The sequence below is a fragment of the Microplitis mediator genome, chromosome 7, assembly GCF_029852145.1.
Source record: "Microplitis mediator isolate UGA2020A chromosome 7, iyMicMedi2.1, whole genome shotgun sequence".
Lineage (NCBI taxonomy): Eukaryota > Metazoa > Arthropoda > Insecta > Hymenoptera > Braconidae > Microplitis > Microplitis mediator.
Genome location: NC_079975.1, coordinates 22,860,434 through 22,888,396, shown reverse-complemented (window position 1 = coordinate 22,888,396; position 27,963 = coordinate 22,860,434). Strand labels below are relative to the sequence as shown.

Here is a 27,963-nt window from a genome sequence, read left to right as displayed (position 1 = left end):
CATCATTTTGAATGTTTTTTGTTGAACTTTTTCAAAAATCTAGTGTCAGTCAAAAAATGTCTTCTTATGATAAAAACTTAAAAAAATTTTTTCTTCCTTTGCATCCAATAATTATGTAAAATGTAATTTGTTCTTTGTGTAAATTACTTACAAAATGATTCCGCGCGTTTTCATCCCCCGACAAAATGTCTCCGGACATAATATCCTATTAGCAAAATTTCTCTTTTTTATTTGTACTATTCACAACTAATTTGGGTGCTTGTTTTTCAGGAAAATTGTGGGAATAGATAAATAAAAAATAACTACCTATTTAGAGTACTAGTTTTTCAGGAAAATTGTGAAAATTATATCGAAAGACATTTTGTCGAGGATATTATGTCCGGAGATATTTTGTCGGGGGATGAAAACGCGCATTACCATTTAATGTCCAGAAATTTTTTTTTCATTTTTTTAAGGGATATCCCATTTCGCCCACAAAAAATGAAATTTTATTTATAACGGCAACTGCAAATTGCACACCTCAAGCGCGAAAGCGCTGGTGTGCTTTATGATCGCTCTAAATTTTTTCTATTTACTTTGAATATCATTAAAAAAAAAAGACCGTTTTCGAGTCCTCGAAAACTTAATATTTCCTTAACTACCCTTCATTGCCTCCCCTCTCCTATAGATTATATGCATACCGAGATATATAGAATACGAATGTCAACACTATGACATATTATGGTGATGATGACGTCACATGGTCAATATCAGGCTAAACAGATTATAATATGCATTCAGCATTTGTGGTAAACATAGTTACCATATATATATATATATATATATATATATATATATATATATATATATATATATATATTAGGTAATATAGTATAGATAAAGCAAGTTGTGTTATTTTCATTACCCGTCAAGTCTAGGTGATGAATGACAAGTAGTTGAGTACTTGAGACTTGAGAGTAACCTCTATCTAGTACTCTACTCTAGTATGCATATATTAGTGTAGTGAACCCTGTAGTTGGTAAGCCGTTTGATTATTTTATGTGTTTAAAGTGCCAAGATAAATAAACATGATATATGATGATAAATTATGCAATATATATATTTCAACTTTTCGGTTAGAAAATATATTTTTCCAAGAGGAATTTACTCATTGTAATATTCACAGAAGCTGCGTATAAAGAATGACGATAAAAAATATTGTCTCGGGATATTTTTTTAAAGTTGATTTATTCGCGTGGTTGCGGTAATTGGAATTCAATTTTGATTCGATGTTGGTTAAACTTGATTTAATAAATGGACTATATAATTTTAGTTTAATAAATTGATTCAGTTGTGGTTCAAAATTTTATAATTAAATTTTATATATAAGCAAATTTTTTAAATTTTTTTTAATGGAAAGTGATTAAAAATTGTTGAGGTAAAAAATGGCTTTTGGTAACACGATAGTGTACTTATAGAAATGATGAATTTAAAAAAAGGGAATATGAAATGAGGGAGAGAATATTTAATTTAAAAAAGTTGGGTAAAAAAAAATTCTTGCGTTAATTCTATGAAAAATGGCCCATAAGTATGATATGTGATGGTGCAAAGTCGGCTACATGTATTTTATAGTCCGGGTATAAGCTTGACGTTAATGTTTCAACTACGGATATAATATAAAATTTATAATCTAGCAGATTTAGTGAATGGACTTTAAGCATTGAAATTTCCCGCGTATTGCAAAAGCTTATAGCTCTATTGATATGTGATATTTCATATTAAGTTTTTTTTAGCTTTAAAATAATATAGCGTTGACATCATTATTATTATTGTCAGTACTATAGTATGCCAGCAATGAACTTTTATAGAAAAAAATACTAAATGTCAACGCGCGAATAAACGAATTGCGGCGTCTTCATTTTTTTATTTCAACAGCGTGTACGTGACAATTAAATCGATACCTGATTTTTATACGAATGAAGTAAAAAAAATTTTTAAATGTTGACTTTGTTTAAAATAATAGATGTCACGTTTTATGTTAAAAAAAAAAAAATAATTTTTTTAAAATAGAAAAAATGAAGTCAGAGTAAAAGCCGAAGAAAATAATAATCAAGTTTTAAAAAAAATTTTGTATAAAATTAAAAAAAAATTTAGACTTGAGATTAAATTAAAAATATATGAAAACTATTGAATTTAGAAATTCTTGCTATACTTTTTTGTAGCTAATTTAATTTGCTACATTGTATAGACACATTGCGGTTTACTGTAAAAAATTTACGGAGTGAACATGGATTGAATCCCTTCAGAGTGAAATTTACTCCGAAGGGGAGTTTACTTTAATATTAAAACTCAAAATCAGAGTGAATGCGGATTGAAATAAAATCTAGATCACTCCGAAATCACTCCGCTAAAAAGATATATAAGCTCCTAATTTACTTCGTATGTGGAGTGATTTTTTCTAAAACTCCGAAGCTCCAAGTGACGAAGAGAATTTGGATTTAAATAAAATCCGTAATTACTCCAAATTCACTACCGATTTTTTACAGTGTACTAATTCTACAAGGACATATTTTTATTCTTTCTTTTAGATTTAGGGAGCTTTCTAAAGCCAAATAGGGCGTACGATTTTTTTTATTGTCAATTATTTTAGAGCTAAAAATTAAAAAAAAAATTTGAAATTTTGAAGGGCACATGACTCAAATTATGCTTTTTTGCCTTTCAAAAATTTTTTTGCAATTTTGAGTTTTAAAAAAAGTCTCCAGAACGATTGGCTATAAAAAAAAATGTATGACTTTTTGGCTTTAGTAAGCTCTCTGTACCCAAAAAGGGGTTATAAAAATGTATGTATTTTTAGAATTATTATATAATTCGATATAATTTTTCCATTTTCCATAGAACAGTCAAAATTTTAATTTTAAAAAACAATATCATTAATGGAATGAAATTTTAAATTTATTATTCATAAACTCGATGATTTAAATTTAAATTACGTTATGTTTAGAATTAAATTTGCTACAAAAATGAATCCATTGAATTTAATTTAAATTCTGCCATGAATCCAATCAAAAAAATTTTATAAAAATAACAATAATAACCATCATAATATATTTTAAAATGTTACACCGACTTTTACGTATTTACCATACTAACATTTTTTTCTGCTGAAAACAAAAAACGAGTTAAAAAACTAGAATGATTTAAGACATAAACGTGTAGAAAGCTTTTCTAGTTTTCTTACTAAACGTACTTATGTAAATTAATGTACGTTGGGTACAATCCAAATTCTGTGGTATTTTTACCATAAGAGTTATAGACTTCATTAGTGTTTCAAACTTTACATGTACATGCGTATCTAAATATTTTTATTGTCTTATTTACTGCATTTTCTCTACCATTTTCGTTTTTAAAAAAAAAATTTATGACACGATTGTTAATTTGTGCAGTATGTAAAACTAAACTTATTTTTTTTATTCACAAATCCGCTCTTTCCGTACACTTCGTAACCAGTCATAATGAACCACACGTTTTTTTTTTTTTTATGAAACTTACTGGTACCAATTTTATTCCATTTTCCTGAGACTTTTTGCATTCACCTCCCGTACGACATGAGAAAAATACGATACGTATTTTTATGTAATTTACGGTATTTTTTTTTGTGAATAAAACTCAGCAATTGTTATAACTTTTTTTTTTTAATTATTTCGTTTTTTTTATTTATTATAATTTATAATTATTAAATTTACGTAATTAACTTATTTTACTGTATGCTCATTTTTAATTAATATGGCCGTCAATGAGGTATACAATTCTTTGACGTTAGTAATTTATTATAATTAATATAAACTGAACTTTTAAAAAAGACTCGTTACGTCGCAGTAAACGTTAGATTATTAAGTGAAAATTACTTGGAGTTAATACATAAGTTTAATACTGTAGTTGCACATGAATTCGTCAAAGTAACTTTCAAGTTGCGATAAAACCCGCATGGGAGTACGTAACTTTGATATCTTCTTAGTTACGGAGCATCGTTTATTGTTATAATTATGTGATGAGTTATACTCAAAGTCATATTGCATATTATTAATTTCAGAATGTAATATTTAAATATTATTTATCATCAAAATAATTATTTTAAATTATGATTATCAAAATAGATGTAAATGTAGAGACTGAAATTAGAACATTCTGTAAGAAAAATTTTTTTTTCAAAAGCATTTATTTATTATCCAAAACGAGTAACCTGCAGTCACTACGTAACTGCCCAAATATCACTACTACACTTATAAAATACGCAGAAAAAAAGGATTTCTTGCCACAACAAAATTTTAATTTGCACCAAGAAATTTTATGCATTATCAATTAAATACAAAAATTGTCTTGGGGCGAGAAAAGATTTTTTTGGTCAAGAAATAATTCCTTGCACTGAGTAATTTTTTCTAGATCTAAATAAATTTTTGTTTTCAGTTCGCAATGCAAAAAATTTATTGGGGTAAGTGAAAATTTTCTTTAGGCGAGTAAAGATTTTTTGTGTCAATGAATCCTTTTTTTTTTTCTATCCACACTTTTTAGGCTTTGAGAAGCTTCCTAAAACCAAAAGGGAGTATAAAAATCTGTCATTTTGGAATAAGTAACGCGATATAAATAATATAGCCATATATTCAGTGACATTCAGTCATATTTAGTGACAGAATAATTAAAGTATTAATTTATTTAAAGAAAATAAATACGATCGTCTTTTTTCCCGCGTAATTTAAATGTAATTCGAATGATATAGATGAATCTATTTATCTGAATACTTGGCAATTAAAAAGAGTTTAAAGTATGAAAAGGCACAAATTCAAGTCAAGACCTATCTGATGATACCAATTTCAATAACATTAACTAATTCTATCATATAGATATGGCGGGAACTAAATTTTCCTTATTCTCTTAATAATATAGATGTTGAGGCAAGTTGGTCACCTTAACATTTTTTTTCCATAAATCAGCTGGTTTTTTTTATTTTAATCAAAAATATCAATGCACTGTAAAAAATCGGGAGTGATCTCGGAGTGAATACGGATTTTTTATTTCAATCCGAATTCACTCCGTCACTCGGATTTCCGGAGTTTAAAAAAAAATCACAGCATGCGGAGTGAATAGGGATTTTTTTATGGGCGGAGTGATTTCGGAGTGACGCGGATTTTATTTAAATCCGCATTCACTCCGGTCCGGAATTTTAATACTTAAATAAATTTATATTTAATAGAAACAGCTGTTAATTAGAAACATAATTATTTAAATAAATAATTCATTCAGATATTAATAATTAAACTTAAAATATTATCTTGTTAATTTATAAAATGTTTTAGTAACTCACTAAATTATAATTTCATATATATAATACATAGTGGAAATATTAAATTATTAAGTAGCTTATAGTGACATAGTTTTTATGGGAATATTTTATATTTCGGTGCAATATGAAATGTTATCTCGTGGTATGGTTGATGTAAGTCATTCGACAGTTTGTGACTCAGTGGAATTATATTTGTTAAAGTTTTATTATCAGCTGGTTATAATTTTTAAAAATCATTTCGCGTTAATATATGGAAAGGGAGCTCGTAATTATTTCCGTACTCAATATAAATGTCTAAATATCAACGACCTAAGCTCACTGTGTATTAGTAATTTTTTTTATAATTATTATTTTCCGAACTCCCCATCGAAGTGAAATTCACTCCGCGGGAATTAAATAAATAAAAAATCCACTCCGCAAATTTTTTACAGTAAAAATCAGCTGGTTTTTTATATCAATAAAATATATCAATCCATAGTTTTGATTTTCAACGATGAAAATAATTTTTTAAAAATAAAATTCAAGACGGGAGGGTCTAATGAGTACAACCATTTTACCCCATCCCTTATCTTGTAAAGTATATAATAAAACTTTTTTATTTAAAAGAAAAAAAATTTTTTGTCTCCCGACTGATGTCTCATTTCCCCCGAGTCTCATTTTGCCCAATCTTATATAGTGAACTTCATTAATCAAAACAATGTCAACTTTGAGTTATCGAATTTAAAGTGTCGGCACAATCATTTATATACATTTACCCAACACTTAACAGTAATGTAACACACAGTTGTGCAAGAAAGCACGTTTTGCTGACACATTCTAAAGCAAACCACGTAACATTGTCTTCTTCAGACCCTTTTATGCTAAAGTAAATAACAATATACTATTGCTTTAACCCCCATAGCCTTTTTGAATTTTAAAATTTATAATGATGCGTTCAAGTTCGAATTCTTTTTTTTTTTTTTTAATAAATACAAATTAAAATAAAAAAAAATTTGTCTTATCAAGATGAAAATGACACGAGAAAATCAATGAGTTTCCTGAGATAGAAAATTTTTCTTTTGTATAAGATCTGCATATATATCCGCACGAATACATCCTGAGTAACATAAAAAATTTACACACCCGTTGGAGTCTCGAGGGACTTTTGTTTCATTGTTTAGCAAAGACGACTCCGCGCTTGATATATTTCACATATTTTTACAAATATATGTGTATGTATGTGGAAATTACTACCGTGTTTATGAGGCAAAATTTAGCTTAAAGCAAAAACATACTCATGAAAAAGTTTTCATAAGCTAATTAAGATTAATGGATAAAAACAATCAGAGTGTAACGATGCTACAGCTGGTACTATTATTTTTTCGTTACATTACTAAACACACTTTAGTCAATACCATTAAAGTTAATATCATGATGATCTAAATTTAAAAAGGATAACTTTTTAAATTTTTTTCATACAAAGTTTATAAATTATTAAAAATAGCTGACTGTCAATTTCATACTTTGATAAATTTAAAAAAGTATAGAAGCTTGTTTTTTCACAAGAACAATGATAATAAATTGATCTATCTTCATTATTGATGACTGTAAAGTTTGACATTTTTTTTACGAAATTTTTTTTTAATCTCCCTAATGAAAGTTGAAAATAAATTGTATAGAAAAATAATAATTTAAAAAAAATTGTCGATAACTGAATTTATATTTTAGATAAATTTTTTTAGTCATTTAAAACATTGATATTCTTTAATATTTTTGAACTTAGACGCTGAAAAAAAATACTAACTATTACCATTTTGCAATAGGGAATGATTACCATCTGTATTTGATAATCGTTCCCTGATTAAAAGAAACAATTCAAAACGATTAGGAACGATTAAAAACAATTCAAAACGATTCAATTTTACTACTATATAGATATATATTCATCATTGAGTGAATCGTTTTGTTTAATCAGGGTTATCATGCTTTTATGTTAACTATTCGTTTCTCGTATAGTAATATTTACTATTGACGATACACTGAAAAATTCCCAACAAATTTACTATGGGTGCATAGTAACACCGGACTATAAGAAAACTGGTACAAAATTTACAAGTGTCCTATAGTAAACGTATGCGCATAGGCCACAATCGTGTAGTCTGCGAGCCGCAGGGCTGACATCACCCGCAGTCTGAAATCGTGTTTTATCCTGAGTCACACGCTATATTTTTCATGATTACCTGCATCGGAACTTGAAGCTTCAGTGTCAGCAGCCAGTAAGAAACAAGTTAATTTCAAGCCAATGATAAGGAGAACTGTTAGAGAATGAGAAATATGTGATTTACAATCACTTATTAAATAGTAAATAAGACAAAAATATTATTTTCACACACTTTTTATTAATTTTATTTGGTTAATTAGACCTGTCACATAAAAAATGAAATGAGTAAACTGAAGTGACAAGTAAACAAATGAGAGTAATAAGGCTGCAAATGAACATTAAATATAACTGATACCGGGCAGAAGCAATTGTGTTTCTTCCCTTGGGAAGAAACACAATTTTTTCTGCCGCAGTATGGAGGTATTTTTGAATTACGAATTCGCTAGCAGTTGTTTGCAGCATCGGCTTGAAATTAGCTTGTTTCGACGGGCTGTAGAGACACTGAAACTTCAAGTTTCGATGCTGGTATCATGAAAAAATATTTTTTCGGTGTTGAAAATATTTAAATTTGTGAATATTTTTACTTACTCGATCACGAAAGTTAAAAAATATTTTTATTAATTAATTAAATTAGTGGCGATTGAAATCGTGGGCGTAAAATTGTGTAATTTTTAAATAACTTACGTAGAACATAGATAATTATTTAAATAAGTACACAGCAAAATACAAATTTCCTCCATACAATATTCATTAAATTTTTATTATATTTTTTCACATGTAATACATTTTTTTTTTAATTTCTATACGTGGAATTTTCTTTTACACCGATTTAACACCGGTATTTTAACACCGCCAAATTACACTTTCTACACCGTTGTTATTTCATTTTGACTCCGCGCGGTGTTAAATTGAGTCAATTTTTAACACCGCTCTTTTTACAGTGTAGTAAAAGAAATAAATGATTCAATAAAAAGTTTAATTTATTCAAATATTATTAAATACTCGGACTCACAGTTACTGCAAGTTAGTAGTTACTTTAATGAATTTAAAAATAAAAAAAATATTTAATAACTTTTACTGATTATAGAAAAAAATAACTTCTAATTGAGAGAATTTATAATCTATGTAAATATGATTATTAAAAAGTTCATTTCATAACTTTTTCTCAGTAAATTAACTTCAAATGTCATGACAAATTGCTAAGTACAGCGTAATCTTCTTTAAAAAAAATTTGTTCGAATTATTACCATTGTTACGGATATTTACTCCTTTTTCTTATCGCATTAACTTTGATAACTCATTGATATATTTATAAAATTAATTAAGAATTTTCTATTTATAATAAATTAATCAAAAAAATATTTTTCAAGTAAATTTAGCGGGAAATTATTTTTTAAAAATTTAAAATCTCTAATTATTTGTAAATATCATAAATTTTACAAAAGTCATTTTTTTTATATTTAAAGTATAAAATAAATAATTATTAACTGCGTCATATTTATCGGTAAATATTAAAATTTATGAGTAAGTTCATCGATAATAAACGTATACAATAAATTAATTAACAAGTACACTAAATATGGTCATGTTCATCCATGGAATATTAATTAATGCCGTACAATTCATTAAGTTCATTATAAATTTCTGCGATAATGAAATATAAAATAATTTTCAGTTTTATTGAATATTAAAAAATTTTTTTCGAACAATTAATTTGTGGATAAATAAAAAAATGAAATAATAATGTAGTGGAAATAAAAATGAATTTGTTTGTTTTTAGTTTCCACCTATCGTAGAATAAAAAGCGCAGAGGTGACATTAAAAAAATAAAATAAAATAATTTATAAAAATTCTATACACTGTACAGTGGTCATATAAAAGTTCAAACAACATATTTTGTAGATATAAACCTGCAATATATTGAAATACTCTTAGACGATTTATCGTTATCCAATAACGCGACAGCTATGGAGTTTCGTTGGTGCAAGTTGTAAAGAGCCAAGAAAAGTAAAGTCATGAGTAAAAAAGAAGGTGACATTTTTTGTACAATTTGAAATATCCATTGAAAATACTATTTTTCACAAAGACCGGGCGTAGATGAAATAGCGATATTAAGTTTTTTATTTTTGTTTAAATTTTATTAACGTTTGTTCGGTTTATTGTCACTGTCATTGTCATTATGAATGCATTGCTGTGATAAATATATAATTTAATATCGAGTGTTAGTTACTCAGAGAAAAAAGAATAGTAATGATTACCATTCTACATCGTAACCAGATTAATTTTAAGTAAAATGGTAAATAATGATATGGAGAATAAGATTCATTCCCTAGCAGACCTAATTTACCGGAAATTTACGGTATTTTTACCGGAAATATACCATAAAATATGGTAAATTACCGTAGAATTCAAGTAGATTTACCGTAATTTACGGTAAACCCACCGTAAATTGTGGCAAATCCACCGTAATTTACGGTAAATCAGTATTTTACGGTGGATTACCGTAAATTACAGCGATTTTATTGTAAATCACGGTGGGTTTATCGTAAATTTACCGTAGAATACGATAAATCTACCGTAAAAATTTGGGTGGATTATCGAATTACCGTAATTTACGGTAAACCCACCGTAATTTGGGTCCGCTAAGGTTAGCATTTTTCTGGTAATGATTACTGTGTTACATTGAAACAAGTAAAATGGTAAAAATCGCTATCTAGCATGGGAATCAGGACTATGTAGAATGCTACTCAATCCAATGCTTGAATAGCTGTCATTACAGTTTAATAAATGTATATAAGACAACAAGGTAAACAAACCAAGTAAATAAATTGTTTATTACTAAATATTATAATTTTTAAAATTATTCTTTATCTTTTATCAAAAAATGATATTTCATTTTGAGCAATATTTTAATTATTTCAATAGATTAATTCAATTTCTACATATATTTAAAGTAACTTAAGTTATTTATTTTGCCACGACCTTATTTACTAAATATAAAATAAGTAAAAGATCGTAAACGTTGCTAGGTAACATTGTTGCCATGTAGAATAGGGGAGATTACTCTGTCCCGTGACTCTCGGCGCTAAAAAATCCTCGTTACTATGTAACATAGTAACGGTTACCATTCTACATAGGAATTTCGAACTATTCTTTTCTCTGCGCGTAGCTTTTACGTGATGTATAAATTTATTTATTTTTTAACCAAATAAAAAAAAAACTTTTAAAAAAAAGTTAATGGAAATTCGAATTTTCGGAAAATATATTTTGAATAATTGATACACTGTAAAAAATCGGGAGTGAATTAGGATTTTTTTAAAATCCGCATTCACTCCGAGGAGATTAAATAAGTAAATAAATTATTCACTCCATATTAAATACGCGTTCACTCAACAAATTTTCTTACAGTATAAGAAAATTTTTAAGTTAGTTCATGATTAACAAATAGACGAGAACAAGAGAAAGAAAAGCTGGCGACACGTTGATGCGCTTTGTTTTGCGCGCATAAAAGTGCGTCAAATTGTTTGATATTCAGGAAACATAATTAACAGACATGTTTACAGAATGTCCAAACAATAGATCCGTCAGTTGCACAACGCTCTTTAATTAAAGCCTCATTTTCAAAAATTATAATTACTTAAAACTTTAATTTACACAGAAAAACACAATGAAATAATAATTATAAATTTTAATTACTCTAAAAAAAAGTCTCATTAAATTTTTATCATTATTTCTAACAAAATTATTTCGTTAAATTTATTTCATTTAAAGTTTTAATTTAAATAACTTATTAATTATTAAGTTTACGAAAAAATTCAATAAGTACATTTTTGTAGGAAATTTAATTTTAAATAATTTTGGTCTCATACATTCTTATCATATCTTTAATATATAACTTACAATTTCAATTTAAAGTAACCAGTTTACATTTAAATTCATAATATTTTATTCTATCAATTTTTTTCCCTCTTTAATTTAAAATTCTGACTAAACTATCGACGATACGACAAATATACACTTATACAATTTTATAGGAAATTAAATTTTCTGTAAAAAAGTATTCTTTAACTTTATCCGTAAATCTAATAGTTGAGTCACAATTTAAATCCAAAGTCAAGTTTAAAAAACTCATCATCATTTTTTGAGTTTTGACTAAATTTCATTTTGATTAATTTGAATTATTATTGTTTGAAAACGTACCTGTCAAAAGATATGACAACTAGAGTGAATGTGCTCGAGGCAACTGTCACATTCGCCACAAAATTATTGACCGTACAGTAAATAACTCCAAATGGCCAGCTTGAGTTGAGCATAAAAATGAAATTGAATCCGCAGTTCAATAGTGACATCATCAAATCTGCAATTGACAAATTTACAAGCAGGTAATTCGTCACAGTCCGCATTCTTCTGTGCGCTGAAAAAAAAGCAAGGAATTTTTATAAATAAAATAAAATATAAATTATTTATTTAAATAAATCAGTGACATAAATTCAAAATTGATTCCGGATATCAATGTCAAGACTCAAGACTCAATAATCCGTTTATGATTCGAAAAATTTATATTTTATATTTGATACCCTGAGTTCTATTGTTGAAAGTATAAAAGGGAATTTCAGTAAGCTGGAAGTAAATGCAAGTATTTGCTGACCCAGAACATGGATACACTTTTGAAAACATCAAACTTTCTCAGTATCAAACACTTTGCCTTTCATACTTTCCTTATCACACACTCGAAGTTCAAAACGTGCATGAGAGTGACAATCGATTCTATTTACGGGACAAGTGGTTTTATTTCAAAATCTAGAAACAACTTCTTCAAGCATTATCAACTTGTTAATCTAAACAAATACTCTTACCCACCAACGGTGTATTAAAACTTTTCTTTACGAGCTGGTTCAGCTTTTATAGCTAAAAAAAAACTGAGTTTCGATAACAATCCCAACTAATCTTATCGAAATACTTTTCCATAAAATTTTCTTTTAAATATTTTTTAAGTTGGCGGCATTTTTATATCTCTTGTAATATAAATTTTAGATTAATTCATACATTTAAAATTGCGGTAAAATGGAGTACCTTTTTTTAAAAAAAAAAAGCTTTTATCTGGATTTTGTCCGTAAAATTTTATTTTTTTTTTCGCTCTTCAATTCTTAAAATATATATTTTTTATTTATACATAAATATTTATTTAAGCTGACCCGTAAAAAAAAATATTTATAAAAGTGTTTATTCTGAACTTTAAAATATGATAGAACGATGTAGTTTTTTTGAATGTTTATTTAAACTTTTAAAAATTCGAAGGAGAAATAAATGATTGACTTGATACTATTAAAATATGCTCAAAAGAAAAGTTTAAAATCAGTTTTCTCTGATCGTATTTTCCACTGAAAAAGAGATAAAATTTATCACTTTTATTGAAAAGTCAAACAAGTCTACAAAAAAGTCTATAAATATTCAGTCAATTGTTTTCTTTTTTGAATTTTCAGATATTTAAAAATCGTTAAAAAAAATCTGAAAACCGCCTGACCCAACAGCCCCGAAACTTCTCACGGTTTTCGAACTCAAGCAAAAAAATTTTCAATTTTCTAAGCGGAAAGTTAAAAAGTTTGTCATGTCACGTTTTAAAGTTTGGAATAGTCAACGTTTTTTCAACGATTTTTTTTACACGAGGACTTTTTCTAGAGATTCTATGAAAAATATGAAAAAAAAACTTTTTAAACTTCCCGCTAAGAAAATTGAAAATTTTCAAAAATTCGGGGAGTTATTGGTTTCGAAATTTCTCAAAAACAACTCGATAAATCAATTTCAAAATTTGATCAGCTTTAGAACTTTATAAAACGCGTCGATTGCCACCTCAACCGTCTCAATCGATCAATTTGTTTGAAATATACGTTGGAGAAAAAATAGTAAAAAAACGTTTTTTTGAAAACAATGGCAATCAAAAGTATTTTCGAGCTCGAAAATGTATTCACAACAATTTTTTCGAGCTCAAGGAGCTCGAAATAGCGGGAAGTTTTAGGGCTGGCCCGCAGGGTCAACCGATAGACCAATTTTTTTTACGCTTTTCCATTTTGATTGAATTTTTTTTCCAATTTTTTGAAAATCAAAATATTTATTTAAAAAAAAAAAAAAAATGAATTCTCAATTCCGTAAATTCTAATTGTTGTAGAAAATTTATTTCAACCCCATGCAATATTTTTTTCTAATTCACTCAAAGAAAGATGCGAGTTAAAAAAAAAATTGAAAAATAATAAAAATGGCAATTTGTAAAAATTAAATTTTTAATAATTATTTTTGTTTTTTAATTTTCACAACAACAAAGTACAGACATAAAAGCTATTGTGATCCAATTAACAACTAATTGACGCTCATGACGTAACTCATAGTTAGTGTATATAAGTAGAGAGATGTCTGTTAAGAGGATTGAGAACTTGATCCTCGATTTCATTGTGAAGACCATGACAGCCAGTATGTGCCTCATCCTCAGTATGGTCAGCTTAAATTTCAGGTCTGAATTAACATCAGAGTCTAACGGTTAAACTAACAGACTAAAAGTCTATTTCTCAAAAAATATTTACGTGACTAAGCATTTATTTTTTCTCTCTCAAATAATCTCACAAATATTTTATTTATAAACGATATAAAATTTTCGCATGATCAATTCCTTTATTACGAATAATACAAATTCGATTAGAAGCTCGAGCGCTTACTATCAAGCTCACAAGTGTGTAAATTTCGTTTCGAATTTCCTCTCTCATTTTTAACCATTTGTCACTTCCGGTGAACGCAGTGTCTATTAAATTAAAATTCATGTATTTTTTATTTTAATTTATGTTCAATATTTTCAATTAATTAGACATTTTATTTATTTATTTATATAAAATTCAAATATTAAGAGTTAGAATTTTTTTTTTCCAATGTTATAAAAGGAAAAATAAAAAAATACTTCAAGGTTCTTTAGTATATCGACTTTCACGTCACTAAATAATTGTTGTCACGTAAGTTATCACTTTTATTTCAATAAATAACAATCAACCGTTCAATATTTTTTTTATCTATCGGTACAATTTAAACTTTTCCGTATTGCGATTGGTCGATTATTATTTTTTCTGATATTAAAAAAAAAAACTTTATTTTTAAAATTTTTCTGTTAATTAATTTTAGCAATCAGATAAAAGTGAGGATTAATTTTCTGAAAATTAATGATTTTCAAATGAAGTCAAATTTTTTTTTTCATCCCTTAAGCAACCGAATTTTAATTAAAAATATAAAAAAAAAAATTATGGTTTATAATAAAATATTATCTAGGACACTCAAAAATTTATTTATTAACTTTCAAGTTTATATTTATGTCGATGATAATGTCAAGTTTATATAATTTCTGGTAAATAGTTTATGTGAATGCGCATGTTCATGTTTTGTAAAAGCGATAAGCGTCCAATTTACCTCAAGGAAAGCATCAATTCAAGCCAAGTTCACGGTGGGACTGGTGATTAGTGTCTGTTAAAATAATTTAAAAAAAAAAAACTAGAATAACGAAAAAGGTGTAATCGGTAAAATGGCTAAATTGATTATAATTTTAACAATTTTAAATTTCGCGCCAGCTATATTAGCTGGACCCACAGCTCCACCAGCAGGAAAGTCGTCAAATTTGACTGCTGATTTTATTAAAAACTTAAGGGACACATTCCCAGCTTTACAAAAACCACCGTCACTTTCTAATTCAGGGACATCTAATACTACTGTGCCATTTTCTACTATTGCTGAGATTGTGTCCAAAGCCATAAATAATTACAAAGGGGGATGTATGTAACAATTATTTTTTTTTTTTTTTTAATTTCTTATATCGTCGGTGCCAATCAAAATAAATGGCCATCATTGGTACTCAGTGGAAAGGTAATTCAATTTGCTACAACTTTGATATCAATAAAAAAATTCGTGGGATCAACAGTTCAAAATTTATAGCCGTTTGAAATTTTTCAAAAAAATCCATTTCAAAAATAAGAAATTTTATTAATAATAAAAATGACTATATCTCTGAAACTATTGATCCCACACAATTTTTTTTCAAACAAAAGTTGTAGCAAACTAAATTCCCTTTTCAAAAACCACCCATGATATTTATTTATCTCATAAATTATCTGAAATATATCTAATTAAAGTTTGAATCACTGAAAAAATTCAGGAGTGAATTCGGATTTTATTCAAAATCCGCATTCACTCAGATTCGGAGTTTAAATATTAAAATAAACTTCCTTTGGGGTAAATTTTACTCCAAGGGGATTAAATAAATAAATAGTCATCCGGTCCGCAATCACTCGGTATTTAATTAGCGTTCACTCCGCAGTATAGTACTATTGCAATTAATAAGAAAAAAAAATTTATTTTGTAGCATCATCATCGATGCCAACACTTTCTTCGTCAAATTTTTTGGACACAATAATAGGATTTTTAACAAATGGTCTCCTAACAGGCTTAAAAGCATTATTAACACCAGTGGCAATTTTACTTATAATTATTATAAATATCGTAAAACAATTGCTGCGAGTTGTGTTATGGCTAGTTGAAGCATTGCTTAAAACTCTTCTCGATGGATTAGGTTTGGGCGGATTGTCAAAATCGCTCTATCAACTATTGACCCAAGTACAAGATCTCGTTAATGATTTACTGAATACAGTCGATGACTTATTGGAACAATTGAGTTTAATTAAAGAATTCAATGAAAAAACCAATGGCCTGAGTCGCGCGAAACGTGACACTGCACAATTTACTTTGAGACAAATGTGGAAAGCTATTAAAGCATTCCTGAAAACCGGTCAATTTGCCGCCTCTACGGCAGTCAGTACTGCAACGTTACCGGTAACTTTACCAATTAAAACGGCTATGTTGCCAGTTAAAGCTGCTCTGGTTCCGGTCAAAGCAGCTGGTAAAAGTTTGGTCGAACAACTTAAAAGTTAATTTTATTTTTTTAAATTTAAATAAAAAATAATGATACCGAAATTAGCTGACGTCTAATAATTCTTCGATTTTTTTTTTTTTAAATAAATTATGAAAAAAAAATATTTGAAAAAATTGTACCGATAGTTTTCAAAATTTTCTACATGTGCATATTTTTTTTTTTTTTTTTTTGTAATTGATTTGTAGAAAAAAAAATCCGAAAATTTTGAATTGTCTGTCAATTTCAGGATCATAGAAAATTGCAGTAAAATTATCTTTAGAAATTTTTTGGATATAAATTATTCAAATTTTTGTTTTTTATTTTAATTTAATTATTATGTTAAATATATTTTTTTTTCTATAATAAATATAACTTATTGATAAAATATAATTATTTGTTTAAAACTTACTTTTATTTTTTTTTTTTAGTTTGAATCATTAATTGTTTAAGATAAGAAATATGAAGGTTGTATGATAATTCTTATTATTATTATTGTTTACTGATAATTATTTCACAGTGTATATGCTATCTATACAATATTTAAAAATAAAAATATTAATGAAAATAATAATTTAAAAGTTTAATTAAAATTTTAAAAAAATAACCAGTTTTTTTAATTAACTTTGCAGTAAAATAGTGTCGAATCTATTGAATTTACGGGTTAAATAATTAAGAAATATTTTGTAGGAAATTTAAATCCGTGTTAAAATTACACGGACAATTTACACCGTTATTTTACCCTATGCGGCCATGTAAAGTTTTTCGGGTGCATTTTTGAACCAAAATTTTTTACAGTGTAGAAGTGCACTGAAAAAAAAAACCGGGGTAAGTCCAGGTGGTGTAGGAGTTAAAATGTTCGGCGTTAAATTTCAACCGAAAGTGGTGTTAAAATAACACCGCCGAAGGTAAAAATATTTTTTATTGGTGTTAAAAAAATTTCTCGGTGTTAAAATATTTTTTGGTGTTGAAAATATTCAACTTTGTGAATATTTTTACTTACTCGATCACGAAAGTTAAACAACATTTTTATTAATTAATTAAATTATTGGTGATTAAAATGGTGGCCGTAAAATTGTGTAATTTTTAAATAAATTACGTATAACATAAATAATTATTTAAATAAGTACATAGCAAAATTCAAATTTCCTCCAGATAATGTTCATTAAATTTTCATATATTTTTATATGTAATACACTGTAAAAAATCACCAGGGTAAGTCCAAGCGGTGTAAGTGTTAAAATTATCGGTGTTAAATTTACCCCCGAAAGCGGTGTGAAAATTACGCCACCACCGGTGTAAATATTCTGTACCGGTGTTAAAATAACGCTGTCACCGGTGTTGATTTTCTAGACCGGTGTTAAAATATTTTACTTGGTGAATATTTTTACTTACTCCGGTGTATTACTCTTACTTTTAACACCGGTGTATTACTCCTCTTACACCGGTGTAATTTCATTTTTACACCGGGCGGAGTTAAAACGAGTCCATTTTTAACACCGCTCTTTTTATAGTGTGCATTTTTTTCTAATTTCTATACGTGGAATTTTTTTTTACACCAATTTAACACCGGTATTTTAACACCGCCAAATTACACCTTCTACATCGGTGTTATTTCATTTTAACACCACGTGGTGTTAAATTGGGTCCATTCTTAACACCGCTCCTCTTACAGTGTAATGGAATTAAATTTTCAACTTAATAATAAATTGAGATTCATTAAATTAATATAACAAATTATCAATCAAAGATACGATAAAAATGTATAGGCACAAATTTCTTCAGAATTAAATTTCCTACAAAAAAGTATTCTTTACATTTTTTTGCAGAATCAATATTTAATAAGTTATTCATTTTTTAACTTTGATAAAAATTTCATTAAACAATTTTCCATAAAAAATAGATATTTTTATTTTTTTTTTTTCATTTATAAAAATAAAATTATAATTTATTGTACATCAATACTATATAAAAGTATCATTATCATATAGAATATGTATGAAATAATTATATAAATGCGAGTAAAAACAAGTAAATACAAGTTACAAATAGATTTGAATGATTTCGCGTAAATAAACGCGATGGTAACACACGATAGTGAGAACTGGGTTGACAAACACATCGTCTGCATCAGGATGCACGGTCTATTATTAATGCAAATGTTAGAAGAGCAGGAAATAGTGAAGTTGAAAGCCAGATAAAGGAAGAAAGCGCAACATACAAGATCAAGTGAGATTATTTTTACTATACACAGGATTCATTGAGTTGTTTTATTAGTACGAGTTAAAGAAAGGAAACAAGCTTAAGATTTAGAACAAGGGTATAGAATACGAGTTGAGAAAAGAAGAGTTACAGTCAATGAGCTTACAAAGTTCAGAGGTATACTGTATGCTACTTGTATAAAATTGAATTTGTAATTTGTAGTTGACTATAAAGAAAAAGAAAAAGAAGAAGAGAAATACTAGAAGACACTTGACTTCCTTAAAGGAATTTCTTGTTATTTAAGTGACATCTACAAGACCGGGCAAATCTAATTATGTTCAATCCTGTTGAATGTAGTCAAAAAAATGTCTCAGTATATTTTTTTGTTGAAAATTTTAGAAATCTCTTTAACGAAATCCTCCTTGATTTTCAATTATTCAGTACTTTATTTGAAACAAATAAAAATTTTTGCTACATGAAAAGAATTTTTTGATAAAAATTAATCTGTAATTTCAAGTAATCCTGGGCCGTTGCAAAAAATTGGTATTTTTTGTTTTAAATTTAAGATTTTTTGTTTAAATATTAACGTTGCTACACTGTAAAAAATCACCGGGGTAAGTCCAAACGGTGTAGGTGTTAAAATTATCGGTGTTAAATTTACCCCCGAAAGCGGTGTGAAAATAACGCCGCCACCGGTGTAAATATTCTTTACCGGTGTTAAAATAACGCCGGCACCGGTGTAAATTTCAACACAAATTTCGTGTCAACCGTTTTTAACACACAAACTGTGTTGATTTTACACAATATTTTTTACTGTGCGGTGTAATTTCATTTTTACACCGGGCGGAGTTAAAACGAGTCCATTTTTAACACCGCTCTTTTTACAGTGTAGACTATGCTTTACTCTATTATTGACTAATTTTTTAACAGTAGATAAAGTGGTATGATTATATGATTTCATACCCTGTTTAAGTCCCATATTTAATCGATTATTGTGATTATCTTATCTTAATCTATTAATTTTTACTCCCCAATATACCATTCTTTTGAAACAATTAATTCTATGATGAAAAACTGCTCGTAACTCGAATAAATTTCCTTACCTATGGAAGTAATTTTTACTCTAATTAAACTGCAGAGTAATATTTCAGTAGTCTCCGTTAATCGTCGGTTAATATCGGCTTCGATTAAATGTCTTTTATTTTGCTCGCGACAACTTACATGTTACGCACACCAACGTAGGCTTGGAAAAATAGTATATTACACACCTAGGGAAGTAAAGTAAGAAATGTGTCAGATGTGGCCGAGGTCAACAAACATGTGATCTGAGGCTTTTTTATTTACTTCCCGAGGAGTGTATACTATTTTTCACCTCGATAGAGGCAGAAAGCGGCAACTTCGTTTTGCACAGCGGGACGAAAGTTGACGCTTTCCGCCCGGAGGCAAAAAAAAGACGATCTCTGTATCTCTCTATAACTTAATATTTATTTTAAAATTAAAAAAAAATTTGTATCTTTTCTTTTCCAACACAATACGAGTAATTTTTTTTTTTTTTATTCTTTTTCAAAATATTTATTTTAAGTCATTTTCTAAGGCAATCAGATAGTTTTTAGATTTTTCATAGAAATTTTAGCCTATTAATTGTAATTTTTATTGATATTCAATTTGAATTTTATAAATTGAATCATCAACTTTTTATTATAAACTACGAGTAAAAATTGAATTAGAGAGAATTTATTTTATTTAGACAGCCGCGAGGTGTAATTTTTATTCGTAATTGTGAGTAAAAATTAACCTGATTGATTTTTACTCACTGAAAGTTATTTTACACCCTCAAAATTTAATTGCAACGCGGAAAAAAATTAACTGTGACTGCGTAACATTTAGTAGACTTTTAGAAAAAAAAACTTAAAAGTTTGAAGACTGGTTATTGAACATAAAGTTTAAATAATCGTGTAATTAACGAGTATTAATTGATTCGAGGAGAGAAAAACTTAGAGACGGGCTGACACTTTGAAGCAGCCCAAAACTTTTTCAGTGTTTTTGAGCTTTGAAACCTAAAATCCATTAGAGTATATAAGCTTGAGCTTCAAAAGATATTGACATACCTTCTAAACAGTTTTCGTCTAGTACAAATCAGACGGTCGGTAGGAAGAGTGCAGTTTGGTTGAAGTCTGCTATCTTGGCATCGTCCGATTGAAAATCTTTTTAAAAAAGTTCAATCGACATAAATTTTGCTCTGCTGCATTGTTTGGGTGCCGAAGAATGTTCACAAGCTAAAATCTATGTCAAGCGAGTCCGGAAAAGAATTTTCTAAGAGGTCAGGGCTCGAACCATACGAAAAAATATATTCAGGAATATATACCGGTAAAATAGCATACATACGACAATGATTTTCTGGGATATATATATATTTCGATTGAAAATCATGAAAAAAAATTGAAAGACGGAATTAAGTGCAGCGTTAGTTAGCTTTCATTATTTTATTAAAATACAAATGGAATGTAAAAAAATTTATCATATTGGAAATCAAAGAAATTCTGGCACTCCTCTACATATTTTATTGAAATTAAAATGTATGAAGCGATAATTATTCACCATTGCAATACGAAGAATACACAATTAATGCCTTTAAAATGAGTGATATTATTTCTAATGGTTATATAAGTAATTTATATCATGTTTAATTAATCATTTTTGCCTTACCCAGAATTTAAAAGTATCGTGACTCTATTGCAATATCAAGTACAATAATATACACCCCATGTTATTTTCTTATAGACTGCATGCGAGAAATTTCAATGAGTAGAAGTGAGTGAATAATTCTGTCATGTTATAATTCCTCATATATACGATGGCAGTACCTTCACTTTTTTAAAAAATATTTTTTTTTTTTTTATTACCAACTTGAAAATTTACATTCACACAGAATAGAAATAAAGGATTTCTTGGCACAAGAAATATTTCGCATTATGAATTGAAAATAAAAAATTTCCTTAGATCTAGAAAAAATTCTTTGACAAGAATTTTTTTTTTCGCCTCAAAAAATTTTTTCTGACCCCAAGAAAATTTTTGCTTTCAGTTTATGATGCGAAAAATTTCTTGGGGCGAGAAAAAACTTTGAGCCAAGAAATTATTTTTTTCTGTGTAAAAGTTATTGTAAAAAAATCAAAATTCTAGCTTAACTAATATAAATATGACAAAAATGTATATAAACAATTTGATAGATAATTAAATTCTCTACAAAAAGTTTCAATAACATTTTTCCGTAAGTCCAATTTTTCTGACGTAATTGCAACATAAAGTAAGAAAATAAATTTTGACAGTTTTCAAAAATTAATTGATCCCTAAAATACTATCCCTGTAACTTCAAAACTATCAAAGATACGGTCACAAGACTAAGGACCATTTTTGTAGTAAATTGAATTTCCTACAATTTTTGTTTAAAACATTTCCCTCTAAAACCTATAGTTTCGTTAAAAATTTAGTTTTAAAATAACAAAATAAAATCGAATGAGCTGTCAATTTGTAATTAAGTAGAACAATCGACCCGGTGAGTTAAAGCTTCGTCCAGAAAACTAAAAACAATTTAACGAAATGAAACCAATTACATTAGAAAGACTAGTAACATTTAATCGAGACAATAACAAAGATAGTTTCCTCTAAAACTGCTTTCTACTTCCATTTTGTCAAATAGTCTTTAATGAAAAATAGATTTTTTTTGTACTCTTCAAGACTTAATTTTACAAATGTGATTTATAAAATGAGAGCATTTCGGATGAGTAAGTTGTCAAAGTTTAAAGTTAGCTCATTAAACCAACGACTGACCCGTTGCAATGTAAGGCGCGAATATTACAAAATTGTTGATTATTTTATGCTAAAACATGCTACAAAGTTTAAGAGAGAGTTTATCCAATCTCTGGGCTGGCTCAACTCTCAGAGGACGTTGATATCCATAATCCATGTACGGATCATGAGGTACTTTGCATGCTAAACTTTTGATAGTGATATCCGAAGGTCAAATCTTAGTTAGTATAATTATATACTGCAAGACAGGCGTGTCATGCCGCGATCACGGAATCTAATCTGTCTGATATGTAATGGCTCCAACTTGGCTTCTGACTAAAAATATTATTAAACGTTTAGTAGAAAAAAAATATCGTAAATTTTTATTTTTTTTAGATTTTTTTTTTTAATTTTAATAAAATAAAAAATCCAACTTTTTTTTTTTTTTTAATAAAATTTGATCGTATAAATTGTGAATGTAGCAGACATCAGAGAAATTTAAAATTATAAATATATAGAGGGAAAAATTAAAAAAATAATATTTACAAAAAATGCACTTATTAATTTTAAAATTTTTTAAATGCACATTTTTTTAAATTTTGTTTTATTACTTATTTATTAGATTTATTAATAATTTTAAATTTTTCTGCAGTCTACTACATTAACACTCATGAGTTTTCATAAATTGGCGTTTTTTTTTCTCTTGCAAAAAGTTACGTAAATATTTTTTACAAAATCTAAACTATCGAACTTTTGACTGAAAAATTAGTCGACTAAAAGTTTTACTGTCCATTGAATTTCGGGTGACCGATTTCCTCCATTTTATTTGATTTCTTTCTAAAAAAAAAAAAAAAACATTTTGATATGATGTCTCATATATTCCCAGTCTCCCTTATTAATTAAAAAACAAATTCAAGTATTTTTTTTCGCGTAAATCCCTGATGTATGAAATATAAAAATAAAAAAAACATTATATTATTTTTTAATGACTAATGTAGATATGATTTGCATGGGAAAATTATTGAACTGGCCTCGATTCTCCCAAGAGTATAGAGGGCAATTTAACATAAACTAAACTCGTGTACTACAAATACCCTGACAGATATTCACATACAGTCACATGCAAAACATGTAATCGGTAGTAAAACTGGTTGCGGTGAATCGAAATCGATTTAGCAATTATTTAAAAGCAAATGAGAATACTTTTTGAGCACTAGTAGGACTTTAGTAGAATAATTTATATCCTCTAACTGCAGTTTAAAAAATTGGAATAAAAAAACCTCGAGCTCGAGACGCGCGGAAAAAAGGAAAATAATGTAAAGGGGCAAATATTGATCGATCAATTCATTGTTCCATGAAATAAAAAGGATACAAAAAATTGGTTGCGAATGGAAAAGAACTATCACTTTTGATGGTGAATAAATTTGATATATAAATATATACATATATATCAAATATATATTCATACATATGGAATTGGGCCACTTCAGAAAAGACGAAAAAAAAAGTCAATTTTGAAATTATTTTTGTTTATTAAAAACAAAATTGTGGTCAGTGCGATATCAGTTATCGATAAAAGTTGGGTCGACTTCAAAAATTCTCTCCCGAAGCAAAAAACAAATTCTAGTTTTGTCCTGAAAAGCCTCAGAAATTAAACTAGAATTAAACTTTTTGTACGGAGTATTGAATAGTAAAATTTTATCAAAATCTTATAAGTTTATTGTTTAAAAAATCCCTGGTGTATATTAATAATGATAGTTGGATTTACTTTAACAATATACGCTCATATTGTGCACATACAGTTGCAGAAGAATGGAACAGTAGCAAAGTTTCAAAAGTAATCTCTTGAGATGTATTCTATATTAATGTTTATATCTATATATAGAAGAAAGGATATACTCTCTCAATTTATCAGTCAGTATTGTATTTTGTATTGTCAGTTGTCAGATAATAGTCTATGCTAATTTTGACTTTGATGAATAGATTTATTTTATAGAGTAAGTAAAGTTTTAAAAATCACTTTACTATAACTTTATATACCTAAATATATATGTGAGAGGTCGTATTATGATGCAAAGCGGCTGTTTAGTTGAAATTGATCTACCGGGTAAAGCTGGACGGGTTCAAATTTCAAAAAAATTGTTTTTTAATTATATCCATTACGTACACTGTAAAAAATCCAGAGTGAATTGGGAGTGAAATAAAATCCGAATTCACTCCGCCACTCGGAGTTCCGGAGTTTAAAAAAAAATCACTCCGCATGCGGAGTAATTGAGAGTTTTTTTTAGCGGAGTGATCTCGGAGTGACGCGGATTTTATTTCACTCCCAATTCACTCCGATCCGGAGTTTTAATACTTAAATAAATTTATATTAATTTATATGAAACTGCTAAACAATATGTGTGTGTGTGTGTGCGAGTGTGTGTTTGCGTGCATGTGTGTGTTTGGGTGTGTGCAGGTGTTTGTGTGCGTGTGTGCAAACTTGTGCGTTTGTGCAAACTTGTGCGTTTGTGCAAATTTGTGCGTGTGTGCAAATGTGTGCAAATGTGTGCGTGCGTGTGTGTGCGAGTGCGCGTGTGTGCCTAAATATGTATGTGTGTATGTGTGTGCATATCTGCTGATCAATAATGTAATACGCGAATTTTTACTTCGATTTCATTATGTGGAGTTATATTTTATTAATAATATTTTCAAAACTCCGCTCCGGAGTGAATTTCACTCCGGAGGGATTAAATTAATAAAAAATTATCTACTCCGCGAAAACTCCCCTGCGGAGTGAATTTCATTCCGAGGGGAGTGAATAATTAAAAATTCATTCACTCCGCATTCACTCCGGATTTAATCCGCATTCACTCTGCGAATTTTTTACAGTGTACATTAGTTTTTGGGTTTTTTTACTTTGAAAATTATTATTTGCGTATAGAAACAAAAAAAAATATTTAACTGTAGACCAGCTAGCGAAATTTAATTATTATTATTTTAATTGTCAGTTAATTGACTTTACAACATGTACCTGAAGATCGGAACGTTTTTCGTGAAACAAAAATAAAAAACAAAACAAAAAGTAAAAGATCTACTGAATCTAAATTTTTGAAATGTCTCGCATACGCGCTAATATGTCAGCCGGAAATTGCAGGCCACTCCTAACTACCCTTTCAGCAGTCAAATTACATAAATTTTTCATTTTCGTTGCGTGAAAAACGTTCCGTTCTTCAGGTACATTTTACAACAGCAAGTTTAATTTAAAATTTTTTTTTAACTGTCTGACTTAGGCCAACTTTTATTCCAGTAAAGCATTTTTTTCTAAAAAGTCAATTTGTCACAAATTTTATTTTTGTTATTCCGAAGTCAAAAAACAAATTCGGATTTAAGTCTCAAAGTTCTCAATGAGGTTTTTGAGGATCAATTGGACGGATTTTTGCAATAACGTCTTAACTTATAAGGTTAGTTAAGACGTTATTGCAAAAATCCGTCCAATTTAGAATTTTAAGATTGACAGCAGTACAGAAAGTTATCCTAGTTTAGTCCTCAAAGTAGTAGTTACGACCAATTTTGCCACTTTGAAGACTAAACTGGAATAACATAATCTGGATTAGAGCCGCAAAATACTCAAAACATACAGGAATAATTTTATCCACATTTGAACCTCGAAAGTCTCATTCGACGCATTCTCTCCCCTCCCTTTTCTATCTAAAATTTTCCAAATTTCGAAGTATAACTTTTCATTCGTTGAGGATTTTGAGGTCTCAGTTATAATTCAAAATCGATAAATTATTTGCATTTAGACCTCATAGTTCTCATTGAGGATTTTGAGTCCTAAAGTAGAGCTACTTTCTGGCGGCAAATAAAACATCAAAGGAATTGAGGCTTTTGAGGACTAAACTAGAATTGGTGTTTTGACTCGGGATATTTTATTATTAAACAAATGTCTTATATTGATCCCAAGTTGTCTGTGGAGTCACTTGTCGGAGATCAATTGCCATGGAATCAAAATTTACTACTGAAAAAAAAATACTAAAGAAATTAGGCAATTTTTGTTTGAAATTGCACCCAAACTCATTTAAACTTCAACGAAAATATATCTCTGCAGTTTGGATATTTTTTCAAATTTTATTTTCCGAGCTTAAGGTCTGATTTAAAATTACAAAAGTTTCGGTTCCATTTCCTTTTTCAAAGGAATTAAACTTTCAAGGGATTTTTATGTCTTATTTTAAAAACTAAATTTAAATTCAATTACAAAATTAATATTTCATATATTCAAATCACAGAAGCACTGCTGTAATATATATGTCGAAGTTTAAAAAAAATAGAGTTATGATATCGATAATGCAAAGTATTTTACAAAGTACTTGTTGATCTTTTATTATATATGGATTGAAAGACACTAAATTATAAACTTTTACTGTATCATAAATTTTAAAAACTACCCGCAATATTTTTCTTGTTCTTTTCGCAGTAATATTATACCTCTATACAATATACGTACATACATATAAATAAAATTCTAACATTACCCTATTTTGCATTACTGAGCGTTGATTCAATTTTTTAAAAAGTATACACTTTTTTTTCAACAACTTTTAAATTTACTTTTAAAAGTTGTTGAAAAAAAATAAAAATTACAACGAAACTAATACAGATATCACAAAAATGTATACAAACAATTTCATAGCAAATTAAATTCTCTACAAAAAAGGTCTTATTACATTTTTACGTACAATTGATTATTTAGACGTAATAGTAAATCAAAGTGAAAAATATAAATTTTATTAAATAATTGTCAAACTAATTGATGCCTTTTTTATTGATTATCTCTAGAACTATCAATGATACGTCAATAAGTAAAAGGACTTTTTTTCTAGTAAATTTAATTTTCTACAATTTTTGTTCCAAACATTTTTTTCTAAAATCTAAAGTTTCGCTATAAATTTCATTTTAAAATGAGTCAACATTTTTACATTCAATTTTTCACAGTAACAGTAATTAATTAATTTGTTTAAATAAAAATTAATTAATTAATGATATAAAAGTACTTCCTTTCAATATAAAAAGCAACTAAACATGTATGTATTTACTACAATAAGCAGCCTTAAACCTTTTTCTAAGGAAAAGTTCAAAAAGTTTTGTTATTTTTAACTTATTCGAGTTTCCAAAAAAAAAAAACTTTTATTTTATGACTGTAAATCTGCATAAAATAGTATACACTGTTACATAAAAACTTTCATAAAACTATTTCGCATATATATCATCTCTTAACACGATTCTTTTATAATTTATTTAACCATCTTTTCATCAGACTCGAATCAATATTTTAACTTCAACTATTTATTAATTTTTTAAATAAAAAAAAAAAAAAACCAAGTCTAAATAATCTATATTATTAAGAGAATAAGGAAAATTTAGTTCCCGCCATATCTATATGATAGAATTAGTTAATGTTATTGAAATTGGTATCATTAGATAGGTCTTGACTTGAACTTGTGCCTTTTCATAATTTAAACTCTTTTTAATTGCCAAGTATTGAGATAAATAGATTTATCTATCATTCGAATTACATTTAAATTACGCGGGAAAAAAGACGATCGT

General features: G+C 27.8%; 3 protein-coding genes across 4 annotated transcripts in view; 2 read left to right on the top strand and 1 right to left on the bottom strand.

The window, feature by feature from the left end:
* LOC130672172 (tachykinin-like peptides receptor 99D) overlaps positions 1 to 27,963 on the top strand; it is a 267,298-nt gene that overhangs the window by 28,906 nt on the left and 210,429 nt on the right. The window lies entirely within an intron of this gene.
* The window catches only part of LOC130672174 (tachykinin-like peptides receptor 86C), a 49,600-nt gene that overhangs the window by 15,767 nt on the left and 5,870 nt on the right, over positions 1 to 27,963 (bottom strand). The window contains exon 2 of the mRNA XM_057476540.1: positions 11,658 to 11,871. Within this exon, the coding sequence (XP_057332523.1) occupies positions 11,658 to 11,871 (214 nt within the window). The remainder of the gene's footprint in view (positions 1 to 11,657; positions 11,872 to 27,963) is intronic.
* Positions 14,898 to 16,666, top strand: LOC130672177 (uncharacterized). The gene is made up of 2 exons (XM_057476546.1): positions 14,898 to 15,259; positions 15,847 to 16,666. The coding sequence occupies exons 1-2, from the start codon at positions 15,013 to 15,015 to the stop codon at positions 16,410 to 16,412; spliced, it is 813 nt and encodes a 270-aa protein (XP_057332529.1). The 5' UTR covers positions 14,898 to 15,012; the 3' UTR covers positions 16,413 to 16,666.

Bases quoted from the DNA above. Each gene is read 5' to 3' on its own strand.
- LOC130672177 (XM_057476546.1), top strand. From the start codon at position 15,013: ATGGCTAAATTGATTATAATTTTAACAATTTTAAATTTCGCGCCAGCT. The intron at 15,260-15,846 runs GTATGTAACAAT...TTTATTTTGTAG, and splicing joins AAATAATTACAAAGGGGGAT to CATCATCATCGATGCCAACA.